General features: G+C 41.0%; 1 protein-coding gene across 1 annotated transcript in view; it reads left to right on the plus strand.

The window, feature by feature from the left end:
- Positions 1-14,052, plus strand: part of SLC49A3 (solute carrier family 49 member 3) — a 33,265-nt gene that overhangs the window by 11,519 nt on the left and 7,694 nt on the right. The window contains exons 2-6 of the mRNA XM_026672984.2: positions 3,211-3,369; positions 5,703-5,922; positions 7,061-7,137; positions 7,252-7,389; positions 9,665-9,781. Coding sequence (XP_026528769.2) covers positions 3,211-3,369; positions 5,703-5,922; positions 7,061-7,137; positions 7,252-7,389; positions 9,665-9,781 — 711 coding nt within the window. The remainder of the gene's footprint in view (positions 1-3,210; positions 3,370-5,702; positions 5,923-7,060; positions 7,138-7,251; positions 7,390-9,664; positions 9,782-14,052) is intronic.

Below are 14,052 nucleotides of genomic sequence, written 5' to 3' on the forward strand. Positions count from 1 at the left end.
TTGTTTCAAACAATTCCAATTAGGCTTGGAAAAGACTACTTTGAAGATTTAAATAAAATTGTGTTGAAATATATATAGCAAGGTAAGAAAGCGAGAATAAAGTTAAAACTTTTGCAAGATACTAGAATAAGAGGAGGATTTGGTTGCCTAATTGGGAGTTGTATTATCAAGCTACAAATCTGATGTGGGTTAAGGAATGGATAACACTAAGAAATACTAGATTGTTGACATTAGAAGGACATGATCTGTTGTTGGGGTGGCATGCTTTTTTATGGTATAAAGGAACTAAAACACAGGGGTATTTTAGAAGACATTATATATGGGAGTCTCTGTGGTTAAACTGGGAGAAGATTAAAAGACAATGTTATTTGAAAATTCCAGTCTGGCTATCGACTATTGAAGCATTTTCTTTTCCTATAATATACAAAAAGGAACAAACAGTTAGATATGGTGAAATATTGAATGAAAAGGGTGAACTGACATCTATACAAAAACTAGAGGAACAAGGTATAAAGATGAATTGGTTTTCATATGTGCAAATACATTCAAGGTATGATAAAGATTCTAAAACAGAAGGTTTCTATGATAAACTGACTTAGATAAGATTTTGACAGGTACTGATGAAAAGGTGATTAAAAAATTGTATGGATATTTATTAGAAATTAAACTAAAAGAAGAACAAGTCAAAGAAACTATGATTGCTTGGGGGAAGAATTTTGGATATCGGATTGATCTAGAGAAATGGCAAAAATTGTGGTCTCAAAATTATAAAATGACAATGTCAACAGCATATAAAGAAAATTTGTATAAGATGTTTTACAGGTGGCACTTTACCCCAACAAGAATAGCAAGAATGTTCAAGAATAAATCCGAAAAATGTTGGAAATGTCATCAGACACCTGGCTCATATTACCATATGTGGTGGACTTGTGCGGATGCTAAAAAATACTGGACTAAAATCCACATGTGGTTGGAAAAAATGACAAAAAAGCATATAGATTTGAAACCAGAAATATTTTTATTGGGAATTTTACCTGAAATATATAGTAAAGACTTGAAATACCTGATTGTAAATGTATTAATAGCGGCTAGGATTGTATTTGCTAAAAACTGGAAAAATGAGAAAATACCATCACAGGAGGAAATCATTAAGAAAATATTGGAATGTGCTGAAATGAGTAGATTGACATTTGAAATTAGAGAACAAGATGATAAACAATTTTATAAAATTTGGGATCTATTCTATCAATGGTTAGACAATAAAATACAGTAATGAAATAGGTAGACTTTTAGAAAATAATAAATATATAAAGATGTACTTCTTTCTTATTATATCTACAAAATGATTCTAGGATAGATCTGGGATGATAATATGAATTGTCATAAAACAAATTAAGTAAAATATGATCATTTTGGAAAACATGAATAAATAAAAGTATAGTCAAATGACTGATTAATAATGATATTAATGTATTTAATATATTGATTGAAAATACGAGATTATATACAATGTAATTATAATTGAAGACTATGAAATGGAAGTACAAAACAATTTGTAAACCAACCGGCACACTGTATGTACATATATGGAAGCTGATTTGGTGTTTTTATGTTTTGTTTGTTTATGTTTGTTTTAGAAACCAATAAAAAAATTTATTTAAAAAAAGGATAAAATAAAAAAAAAGAAGTATTCTACTCTTAATAAGGAATGCATGATAAGGACATCTGATTTCTAGAAAAATGTCAGAAAAAATATAGGGATATTTGTTCATCAATATGATTTTATTTACTAATTTAAAGAAATAGGGAACAGCTTTTACCACACACTAATTTAAAGAAATAGGGAACAGCTTTTACCAGTTCCTTGCTGAACTCCTCAGTTTGTTTGTCCCCACACATATGCTGATGCTTCCCTTGATAATATATGATGTATTTGGCATAGTTCTCTGTGCATTATATTCAGTGTGTCCATAAACATTTTGTGCAGTTGTATATGTTCATATATGTACAGTCACACTTATCCTTGTGTGCTCGTGTACATACATTTTGTTGTGTTTTCCATTGACATATTCATAGATGCCTTGCATATTTGCATACATATATTTATATTTTACTGTTGTTTTACACTTCTGGTTGAATGCTAACTGCATTTCGTTGCCTGTATCCATGGCAATGACAATAAAGTTAAATCTAATCTAATCTAATCTAAATTTCTGTGTCATGGTTTAGAGACCTGCCTATTTTCAGATTGCACTTATAGTCTAGAACCAAAATCCTGATGCAAAAAAATAATAATAATGTGCTGGATAAGGCATATCTGAGTTTCAAAATCTGAATGGTCACCATATGGTAGCAGCAAAATTGAGACATTGCTATTCTTTGGGTCCTTCTAGCAGTCTTTTAGATTTTTTTGCTACCTGGATATGACCTGCCTGTCCTTTGCCAACTAATTATTGGGAATATTCTATCTATACTTGTATAGGATTTCAGGTAAGAGTTCTATTTTGATTGCAGTTGGTTTCCACTCTCTCTGGATTTGAATAGGGCATTGATACCAGTTTTTTCAATTTAGGCTTCCATAATGCTCGGTGACCATTTTATGTTTGTAATTGATACATCTTAAGGTTGTTGAAAAGTTACCTTTAAATAATTTGTCCAGAGTTGTATTTCTTTTTGTGGTCGACTGTCTTCAGCACTTTCTTCAGAGCTGTTGAATATTCATCCAAAAGAGACTGATGATGATGATGATAAATGACATAGGGTGCTTTAAAATGTTGCATTATATTTTGTTATGTTATTATATTATATACAAGAGGTAAGAAACCATAGTACACATAGCTTAGAACAGGGGTGTCAAATTCAAGGCCTGTGGGCTGGATCTGGCCCGTGAGGGGGGTGCTTAGATTTAGCCTACGGGGTCGCCCTGGAAACAGTGAAGGACTGGCCCACAGTGCCTCTGTCAGCCAAAAACTGAGCCTGGGGAGGCCGCCCGGGCCACCATAGATGCCCCAGACACACATGACATTGAGCTGGCCACGCCCACCTGGCCATGCCCCTCCGGCCCCCTCAAGGTCAAACACAACCCTGATGTGGCCCTCAATGAAACTGAGTTTGAGACCCTGGCTTAGAAGGTGCCTAAATTTTAGTACTCACAAACAAGGATACCTGAATGTTTAAGCATGTTTTGTTCTTCTCGTTTCCTTTCTTTAGCTATGGTTGACGTTTGCTCCAGTGGCTGACATAACAGCTGAACGATTCAATACCTCACTGGATATGGTCAATTGGCTCTCCATTGTGTATTTTGTGGTATCAGTTCCTGTGGGGCTTCTAGCAATATGGATTCTGGACACCATCGGACTCAGATGCGCTGTAAGGAGAATGGAAAGGAGCACGAGTCGCTTTATTCCTATCGTGATCTTCAGAATGGGTTTTGAGGATTTTCCCAAAAATTGGTGGGGTCTGCTTCACTGGAAAATCAGAACTGGCCAATGAGCTCCCCCAAAATCAGATAACTCACTTTTCACTGCTGACCCTACACAACTGGAAGCCATGACATTGAGATATGTGGTAGATTGCAAGGTAGGGAGACAGCAGTGCACACCACGAGATGTTTGACATAAAGGAAGGGAGAGATGGATGCAACATTAAGTGTAATATCATATGTGCTTTTTCTTTACATTAAGAAACAAAACAAATTTAAATTCAGATCTGGTTTGGATTTTTTCCTCCACTCAGTTTTCTGCGCACATGCAAACATACTGAAGTTTAGTTCAGGGGTCTCTGAACCTGGCAACTTTAAGTGGACTTCAATTCCCAGAATTCTGGGAGTTGAAGCCCACAAGTCTTAAATTTGCCAAGTCTGGAGACACCTGATTTAGCTCATGAGAGGAATGTGTTAAGGATTTTCATTGCAACTGGGAGAGTGGAGAAAGTCCTGCACTTCAAACCTGAATCACATCAAAAAGCCCCCGACTAAATACTCAAAAACTGCTACTTTAATACTGGAATGTTAAAATATCAAGGTTCTAGTTTGTCATTTCCCAACCTGGTGGTTTTTATATATGTTGGGATTTCTGTGCACAGAATCACAGCCAGCATAGGATGGATAGACGTTCTGGGAACTAGAATCCCGAGATAAATGCAGAGCAATAGACTCAATAAAGTATTAACATGATGCATTTGTTTATTTATATATTTGGTTGGTTGGCTTACAGTATTTATAGCCTATCCTGTGTTTATAGCCTTTAGGGGGTACAAATATGGACATAATAGTTGAAGACCTCACCTAGTTTTGACCTTCGGTGTACATCCTAAAAGATGTGATAGGATCCTTTGTTTGTACATGTATTCTTCAGCAGCCAGGGATGTGGGGATTTTCCCATGGAGCTGGAAAATGTTATTTTCAACATGCCCAGGACACAGTATTGCACAATCATTTTAAATGACTTTAAGGAAGTTTTGTGCGCATGTTTGTTTAGCAGTAACATTGTGATCTGGGTTTGCTGCCATTTCTTTTCTGCCCATGGGTTTGGAGTTGGAGTCTTCCCATATGATTTCACTGTGTTTGAAACTGATCTTTGATAAGGTAAAGGTAAAGGTTCCCCTCGCACATACAGGCTAGTCGTTTCTGGCTCTAGGGGCAGTGCTCATCTCCGTTACAAAGCCGAAGAGACAGCGCTGTCCAAAGACATCTCTGTCGTCATGTGGCCGGCATGACTAAACACCGAAGGTGCACGGAACGCTGTTACCTTCCCACCAAAGTGGTCCCTATTTTTCTACTTGCATTTTTACATGCTTTCGAACTGCTAGGTTGGCAGAAGCTGGGACAAGTAACGGGAGCTCACTCCGTTACACGGTGCTAGGGATTCAAAACGCTGAACTGCCGAACTTTCTGGATCGACAAGCTCAGCATCTTAGCACTGAGCCACTGCGTCCCTTGATCTTTGATAGTCAGCGTATAACTTTGCCTTGGAGATGCCTTGATAGCTGTTCATCCCACTGCAAATTCTGTATTTTTGGACAGAGCCTGCTTGCAGCTAACACTATACTTTTGGGTTTATTTACACAATTGCAAATGGCATTGATCCAGCTTCAGTTGAGCAAGGACTCCTGCATGCGCATGGTCTCTTTTTCACTAATATCAAAAATATGTCTATTGAGAATAAGCTGGGAGTGTCTTGACATTTTAGGACCATGGACAGCGTCCAGCACCTTACCAACTTCCATGTAATTCTGTGAGGGGGGATGTCATTCCTTGAATGCTTTACGTACAGTGATGTACTGATACTGGCTTATAAAAGGCAATTGTTAAATTTTCTGGAATTTTACAATCCAGTTGAGCTGCAAAGCCTAGGATACCAATCAGTTATTTGGCAGCTAGTGGCACGGCAGAGGCAGAGCTAGATGAGATGGTTGTTATACAATTTATCAGCATGCCACTTGTTTAATTAGCACCACCTACTTGAATTTATGCTGGGTGAGACAGAATATCCCTGCCCATCTTCCAGATTCTCTGCTTCACCATGGGCTAGCAGTCTCATGCTATTTAATATAAAGATTAGGCAGCCTTCTATTAAGTACTTGGTTGCACACTTGGAAATATAACTCAGGAGGGCATTTTTAGCAGTGTTACTCAGTCTTATGACCAGGTCATGGAAGACTGATTCATGCTAACGCTGGCTGTGTGGCTTTTTCTCTTGCAGGTGCTACTCTGCGCCTGGCTCAACATGGTGGGCAGCATCATTCGTGCTTTCAGTGTTATCGATAGCCTGAGCTTAGGCTCCCTAAACTACGTCTACCTTCTTGTAGGACAGTGCCTCTGTGCTGGGGCCCAGCCACTCATCATCTTTGCACCAACCAAGCTAGCAGCCCTATGGTTCCCTGAAGACCAACGAGCCACAGCCAACATGATTGCCTCTATGTGTAAGTAATTGAGTCGGCATTGGTTATTCCAAAGCTGATGCAGTAAGATGGATTTCAGATGTCACTTTTCTTGGGGAACACAATGCTTTCCCTGTTGAGGTTTCCATTGTCAGTGCAAGAGTTTATTACTAGCTTACTGGACAGGGCTGTTTTGTGAAGATGTATGTACTAGACTTTTGAACTATGTAAGTAGGGTGGAGAATCTGTGGCTCTCCAGATGTTGCTGAAGTAGGACTTCTAGCGTTTCTCGCCACTGGCTATGCTGAGAGATGGAAATTGCAGTTCACTAATGTCTAGAACAGCGTTTCTCAGCCTCAGCAATTTTAAGATATGTGAACTGCAACTCCCAGAATTTAAAATGGCTGAGGTTGAGAAACACAGGTTTTAGAGGGATACCCCAAAGAGAAAGGTTAAGCATGACTCATCCATATTCATGAGAGAGAATGCCAGCTGGCATTCTAGGTATACCTATACTATATTTTCCAGAAATCATGCTGCTAAGTAAATTGAGTTGAATATTAATTGTATTTAATTATTTCATGGGATCTTACCTAAGCAGTTCTCATTGACTATGAATAAATGAATAATTCTCCTTAGGAAGAGCAAAAAAAAAAAAAGATGATATATCTATGTCCGGATACATTCTGTAGGTGGGATCTCCCAGAACTGGCCACACGACATTGGAATGTCAAATCATGACTAAAACTGAAAACCATCTTCCTCGTTTGCTAGTTGTCTATTGAAAGGCTCTCCCTGATTCGTTCAGCCTTCGACCTGAAAAATCATTGTTCGATCACAAGGGCTGACTTGATGAATTAGTCGCATCAACCCCTTTCCCACATGTGGCACAATTGAGAAAGCTCTTCGCCTGCCATTGATGAGAATCCTAAAGCCCATTTATTTGAAAAATGAGGCCACCCCAAGATTCCCATTGCTCAGTTTGCTTTCTTTCTAGCGAAGCAAAAGCTCCCAACAAAAGGCTTCTGAAGAGATTGTGGCTTCATGTATGGAACAGATAGGGATTCTACTTGTTCTCCTGTCCAGTTCATATATATGTTGAATGTGTTCCAGTTACTTTGGTGAAATCATATCCAATCATCTCTTTTCTTTTCTTTTTTTTTCTTGCATTTCCGTTTAGCCAATCCATTGGGCATGCTCATAGTTAACCTATTGTCACCGACAATTGCTCCAGAAGTGAAAGATATCCCTTTACTGGTAAATGATCCTGAAATTTCACTTAGTATTGAGCACGAGGTTATCTGTTTTTGGGGAGGCAAATTGCAGAACCGCTGATGTTTTTTAAAAATTGGCCGGGTGCCTGTTTTACAGATTGGGGTGTCTGCAGCGCCCGCTATCCTTGGCTGCCTCCTGTCCACCGTCGGCGTTTGCAGTAGTGTCCCTCCAACTCCCCCGTCAGCGAGTGCTGACCATTTAAGCTCACCAACTTTCTGTGAAGGTTTGAAAATGGTAAGATGCAAGCAAAGCAAAGGAATAAACTGGGGGATTGCCCCTGTAGTTACAGGTAGTTCTTGGTCAAGAAATATTCAAAGGTGTGATGGATTTCCCCCTGCCTCACAAAAGGGAATTTCGACCAGGGGTGGGATTCAACAGGTGTTACTACCGGTTCATTGACTACATTTTGCTGTGCGCGTGTGTAAAACAACCTTAGGCTGTGCCGCCCGGACAGCTGAAAAGCATTGCGTGCAGATGCGCAGCGTTTGAAAAGCCTCTTTTTTCCTGCTTTTTCAGCCTCAGCTATGCCACGCAAAGCAACTGAGATCGAAAAAGCAGGAAATAAAGGACAGGTAAGAGCCCGGGCGGGCAGGCGGGCCAAACAGTAGCAAACACAGAACCGGTTTGGTGTCTGCTGCTCTTCAGAGCTACCGGCTCTATAGAACCGGTAGCATCCCACCCCTGCTTTCGACCCCATTACAAGAGCCACCCATCTGTCATGTGATTGCTTTTGGATACTGGGCAAGCAGCCCATACGTACAGCCAATTGCAGAGTCTCCTGCTCACGTGACTGCAATTTGTGATGCATTTTTTTTTTTTGCTGGAAACCAAAAAGACCGTTTGGCTGTTTTCTTCCAGTTTAAAAAAAAAGAACAGCCATTACAAACAGTGGGTTCACTTAGCGACCATGGTGTCTGTATCAGAGTTCCAAGGAACAGTCCCATAGCAAGCAAAACTCCGAGGCAGGTGGGCCTTTCCCCATAGTGAAAGGGATTAACCCTCTTACGGTACAGAGTAGCCTCCCCTGCTTTCACAAAAGCCGGCGGTAGGCTCGCTGATTAGACCGGTAGATCGGGAAGCCCCAAAACCAATAGCGGTGCGTTGGGAGACGCATTATGAGATTAAAAAAAGGTTCTGGATTCAAAATGGCGCAGGAGTAGACTGCAGTACCTGGTGCAGTGGAAGGGATACCCCTCCTCTAGGGGGCCACTTGGGTCAAGAGCAGAGATGGTATTCAGCAGGATCTGACCAGTTCTGGACAACTGGTAGCGGAAAATTTGAATCGTTCAGAGAACCGGCAAATACCACCTCTGACTGGCCCCGACCCCATCTCTTCTCTGCCTCCCGAGTCCCAGCTGGCTCTTCTTTGGTTGCCCAGCACAGGAGAACAGAACTGGAAAGCAGGTTAGTGGGGTGGGGAGGGAATGAGATTTTGTAGTAACCTTCCCCTGCCATGCACACGAAGCCATGCCCACAGAACCGGTAGTAAAAATGTTTGAATCCCATCACTGGTCAAGAGCTGGGATGTAAAGGCGCATAGGTTAATCAAGCAGTTCCATGACGGGTACCCCCAGAACTTAATGACTACTACATTCATTTGCAAAAAAGGTTATAAAATCAGGTGTGTGGGGGGGTGTCACATGATGGCCCCCTGAATGGCTGGCACAATTTACTACTGTAATTCTGGGCTCTATTATACAGTCCAGGTTGCTGTCAAGGGCTATTTTCTGTATATACGGTTGCCCTGAGCAGCAAGATGGATGGTATATAAATTTTGTGTGCATGCGTGTGTGTGTGTAAAACCAAACCTAGGTTATATGGTAACAAAAAAAAGTATCCTTCTTGCTATGTCGGTGTTTAAGGAATCAGTCCATGATTGGAAACTAATCAAAGAGAGAAGCAACCTGGAATTAAGGAGAAACTTCGTAACAGGGAGGACAGTTGACCAGTGGAACAGCTTGCCACCAGAAGTTGTGGGTGCTTCATCACTGGACAGCCACTTGTCTGAAATTGGGATAGAGCTACAGCAGGGGGCTGGACTAGAAGACCTCCAAGGTCCCTTCCAGCTTCTATTCTGCTCTATTCTACTCTACTCTATTTCTATTCCATTCTATACTGTGCTGAATGAGACCAAAGGCCTTTAGGACTCGATAAAATGCCTAGTGGTGTCTGCAGTAGAAGCAGGGTGGTCAGCACAATGGAAGCAGAAATGGCACACTGTGTGCCATGACATCCCTTGCACACATTAAAGTGGCATTCCTCTGGAATACAAACACTATGTTTCTGAACATTAGCCTTGCAAATCAGAAGTCCCGAAACACAAAGTGCAAATCCAGCAACACCTTTGAATTAGTTTTATATTTGTAATTGTAATAATAAGCCGCCCAGAGTCATTGCAAAGTGAGATGAGTGGCATATACATTTTAATATTGAAATAAGTAAAAGTTCTACTGGCACCTTGGATAATGTGCTGTGTTTTGACAACTCTCTCTTGCTGCCCTTGCTCCAGCTCAGCCGAAATAAGCCTTACATCATCCTGAACCTCTGCTTTGGCACGGGGATAGCACTGTTCACATGTCTCAGTTCTCTGTTGGAACAGATCCTATGCGTCAATGGATATTCCAATGTAAGTCCCTTCTTTTTTTTATGTGTCTGTGCCAACATGGCATTGAATGGCAGGAGAAGCTAAGACAACCCAGGAACTTTGAGAGGTTGGGTTGTGAGATAAGGAAGCAAGCTATCACATGCTGTCTGGTGCAAACAACCAGGCCCATGCCTGTAGAGTTCAAACTAACTGCTTTATTGTTGTGTTCCTGTTGCACAGGAATCTCCCCAGACTTGACAGCTTTCGCCTGGTAAAGACTAGATAAGGTTTAAAGGTATTCAGTGGGAGTCCGACCTTGCCCTCTTGTATTTACTTTAATGGGTCCAGACTAATTCCTTGCTTCAGCCCTCCCACCAACTTGGAAGGTTTCTTTCTAATACATGGCAGTTGCAGAAGCAGTGCAGGTGGAAAACTAGGAAGTACTTTTTTCTCATGCTGAAACTTGTGATTAATGGTTGCACGGGCTATGTCCTCTCCAAATTGTCCATGCTCTTTCGGGGCATTTAATTTGAAGAGTCTGGCGGGAAAAGGAGAATGGGAGAACTTACCCTGACCCTTGAAAGGCACTTATTAAGTTTGGTTCTGTTCTTCTGTTCTTATTCTTCTGTTCAGTTGCATAACTGGCCTGCCTCGAACTGTGAGATGAGTGGCATATAAATACGATAAACAAATAAATAATTTCTTTAAGATGATACATCAGCAGTAGAGGGCAACCATAAGAGCAGAATTAGATAACTTGTATGTTGGTAATAGTTAATAGTGTCAAATTGTTCAACAATAAAGCCAAACAAAACTGATCAGGTCTTCTATTGGAAAAATGTTCTATTTTATTTTATTCCAAAAACCACCAAGGTCTCCTCAGTTTCTTTTTTCACATAAAAGGCAGGAAATGCATCTCCACAGCTCTAAAAGTTATTTGCAGTCAAATTGTTGGCTTGTTTGCTTTATGGGTCCCCTATAGACCTTCCTAAAGTATATAGGCTGATAGAAGTAGGGCACACAAAGTCTAACAGAGCTGTGTTTCAAAGCTCCAAAATGCATATCCAAGGTTATTCTGAGGCTTGAAGCTGGCCAAATGAGGGTTGAGGAAACAGCCTGCTTATTAATTTTCAATTACTGGCTTAAATGACATGATTTCCCAGTAGAGTTGATCTCATTTCTTTTATTGAATAAATTCCAATCCACTTGGGCTCAGACAATTGTTAGAAAACTTCCATCGTGCGGCCTCCCTCTTGATTTCCTACATTCTGTCAAATTTACACAAGCTAAGAGAGTTATCGGAAAAAGGCCTTTTGATACTAAGAGACCTTATTCCGAAGTATATCCAAATACACTTTGATCAGCCTAAATAGAAACCAGGTAATTATATCCATTTACTAATCTCTCCATTTCAACAATAGTTTTCCTTCTGATTCAGATTCTCAAAGCTAGTCAAACCTGTTCTCATGCAGAACAGGTTCAGTTCAGCTGATGGACCAGAATGCACCTTCACGCATGGACACAACCTCTGTAAAGAACCTCAAGTGTTTATTTTCCCTTTGTTGTTGCTTGTTAACTTTTTCTTACCAAGGAAAGCTATATAGTATTACACCTACTGTAGCAAGATTTTGATGACCTCTAGTCTCCACGAGTAACCTCTTCATATTTACTCTAATATTTGGTCCTGCATGAACGAACTATTCACTGTAACTTATTACTGAGTTTTTAGATCGTTAGGTTTTATAGTGCAGTTCATTTTTATATTGTTAATTTACTGGTTTACAACTGACTGAGAATCTAGTTTTAGAATTTAGAGTTAGAATTTAGAAGTTTTAGAATTCACTTATCAGTAATTTTGGGGAACGTCTTTAGACCATATGTCCTTTAGTTCCTAATTTGCATTTCAACAGTGCAGTTCTGCATTGGGTTACATACTTTAAATACATTACATTTACCAGGGTGAATTTTGTTGTAGCTTGTTTTAAGCTGGTCACGTTCACTGGCTGAAATGAAATGCATCTTCTCGTATTGATTAAGTGATTTTTGCCACACACACCCCCATCCTGTGAATTTGGGCACTCTAATTTTAATTGATGACTTGTTTCACCCGAGAGTAAGACCTTGCCTGAGCATTTGAAACGCTAGTTTTCCACCTGCAGAAATTCCAGAGATGGAATAAAAACATCCAGCACAGCTCTTAATCAGCATACTGTACATCTGAAAGCCAATTAGATCTGGCTGGCCCACCTGAACATTTGTACCTTCACAGTTATTCCCCCCCCTTTGAATTAGAATTAAAATTAGAAGAACTTTATTGTCATTGTACAAGTACAACGAAACTGTGGATGCACCCCAGCAACTGTTCGCAATACAATAAAACCAAAGCATTTAAAAAGGAAGATAAGAAAGATAGAGTACTCACGTCTCCATTTGCAATTTGAGAGTACAACATCTACGAATATACACAAAATATACATCCAACACTGACTGTAATGCTTAGCCGAGTATAATACACAAGAGATGGATTGTACTGTAATATGTTATTATACATCTGAATGGGGTATTGAGATTTCACATCTTTTCACATCTTAATGAGGTAGTGACTTGGTGTTTATTTGCGGTTCGGATGGCCCAGGGAAAGAAACTATTTGTTAGTCTAGTGATGTGGGATTTTATTGACCTAAAACGTCATCCAGACGGCAGCAGGTCAAAAAGATAATTGCCAGGGTGTGAGGGGTCTTCTATAATGGCCTTGATTCTGCTTTGGCAGCGGGACCTGGCTAAGTCTTCCAGGGAGGGCAGAGGGCAACCAATGACCTTTTGAGCTGTGTTTATCACCCTCTGTACAGTTTTCCTGTCCTCAACTGTGGAGCCTGCATACCACATACCCAGACAATATGTCAGAGTGCTCTCCACAGAGGCTTTATAGAAAACCAGCAACAGCTTCTTATCCAGATTGTTCTTCCTGAGAACCCGCAGGAAGTGCAGTCGCTGCTGAGCCTTCGTCACTATGGCCTTGGTGTTAGGGGACCAGGAGATATCAGCTGAAATATGGATGCCAAGGAATCTGATCGTAGGGACAATTTCCACTCATTCTCCGTTGATGATGAGTGGGGCATGATCCTGTCCATGTTTCCTGAAGTCCATAATCAGTTCTTTGGTTTTATGGACATTCAGTGACAGATTGTTCTTTGAACACCAGATAGACAGGTTCTCTACTTCTGCCCTATATGCTGTCTCATCCTCTCCGGAGATGAGATCAATCATGGTCGTGTCGTCCGCAAACTTTATGATGGTGTTTGTTGTGTGGCTTGGTGAGCAGTCAAAGGTGTACAAGGCATATATCAGGGGGCTCAAGACACAACCCTGGGGGGAACCAGCACTGAGTGGAAGAGTGGAAGAAAGGTGGGGGACAAGTCTAACAAATTGTGGTCTGTTTGTCAAAAAAATCTTAATCCAGGAGCCTGTGGGGGTGGGGACCTGCAGATTATACAGTTTGGTTACTAGTATATCTGGGATGATAGTGTTAAGCACAGAGCTGTAGTCCACAAAGAGCATCCTCACATAGCTCTGTTTGTTCTCCAGATGACTCAGCGCTCTCTGAAGTGTGATGGCCACAGCATCCACTGTAGATCAGTTTGCTCTATAAGCAAACGGATGTTGATCAAAGGAGGGCGGGAGGCAGTCTCTGATGTGCTGTGCAACTAGTCGCTCAAAAACCTTCATAACGGAACTTGTTAAGGCTATGGGCCTATAGTCATTGAGAGTGTTTATATTTGTTTTTTTTGGGAATGGGGATGACGGTTGCAGCCTTCAGACATTGTGGGATGATGGCATGTGTTAAAGATAGATTGAACAGCTCTGTAAGTATTTCTGCCAACTGGTCAGCACACGCTTTAATTACTGCACCAGGAATGCCATCAGGCCCTGCAGCTTTCCTGGGATTTACTGCTCTCAGTGTTTTTCTCACCTCATGCACCTGAAGAGAGAGAGGTGCAGCATCATGGTCCATGAGGCAGTATGTCCAGGTTCTTGGTGGTCTCAAAGTGTGCAAAAAAGCTGTTTAGTTCCTCTGCCAGAGTGCTACTGCTCTCGCTGTTTGTTGGGTCCTGGCCTTTATAGTTGGTCAGGGCCTGTATCCCCCTCCACATCTGCCGTGGGTCACTGTCAGTAAAGTGGCCCTCAACCTTCCTCCTATACATCTCTTTAGCATGTTTGATGCCCCTTCTCAGCTCAGCTCTGGCAGTGCTGTACTGTGAGGTGTCACCTGCTCTAAAAGCCAGGTCACGGGCCCTGAACAGAGCCTGGACTTC

Source organism: Notechis scutatus, chromosome 2 (assembly GCF_049901735.1).
Source record: "Notechis scutatus isolate UNSWTSFEM ecotype Mainland chromosome 2, rNotScu1.2, whole genome shotgun sequence".
Lineage (NCBI taxonomy): Eukaryota > Metazoa > Chordata > Lepidosauria > Squamata > Elapidae > Notechis > Notechis scutatus.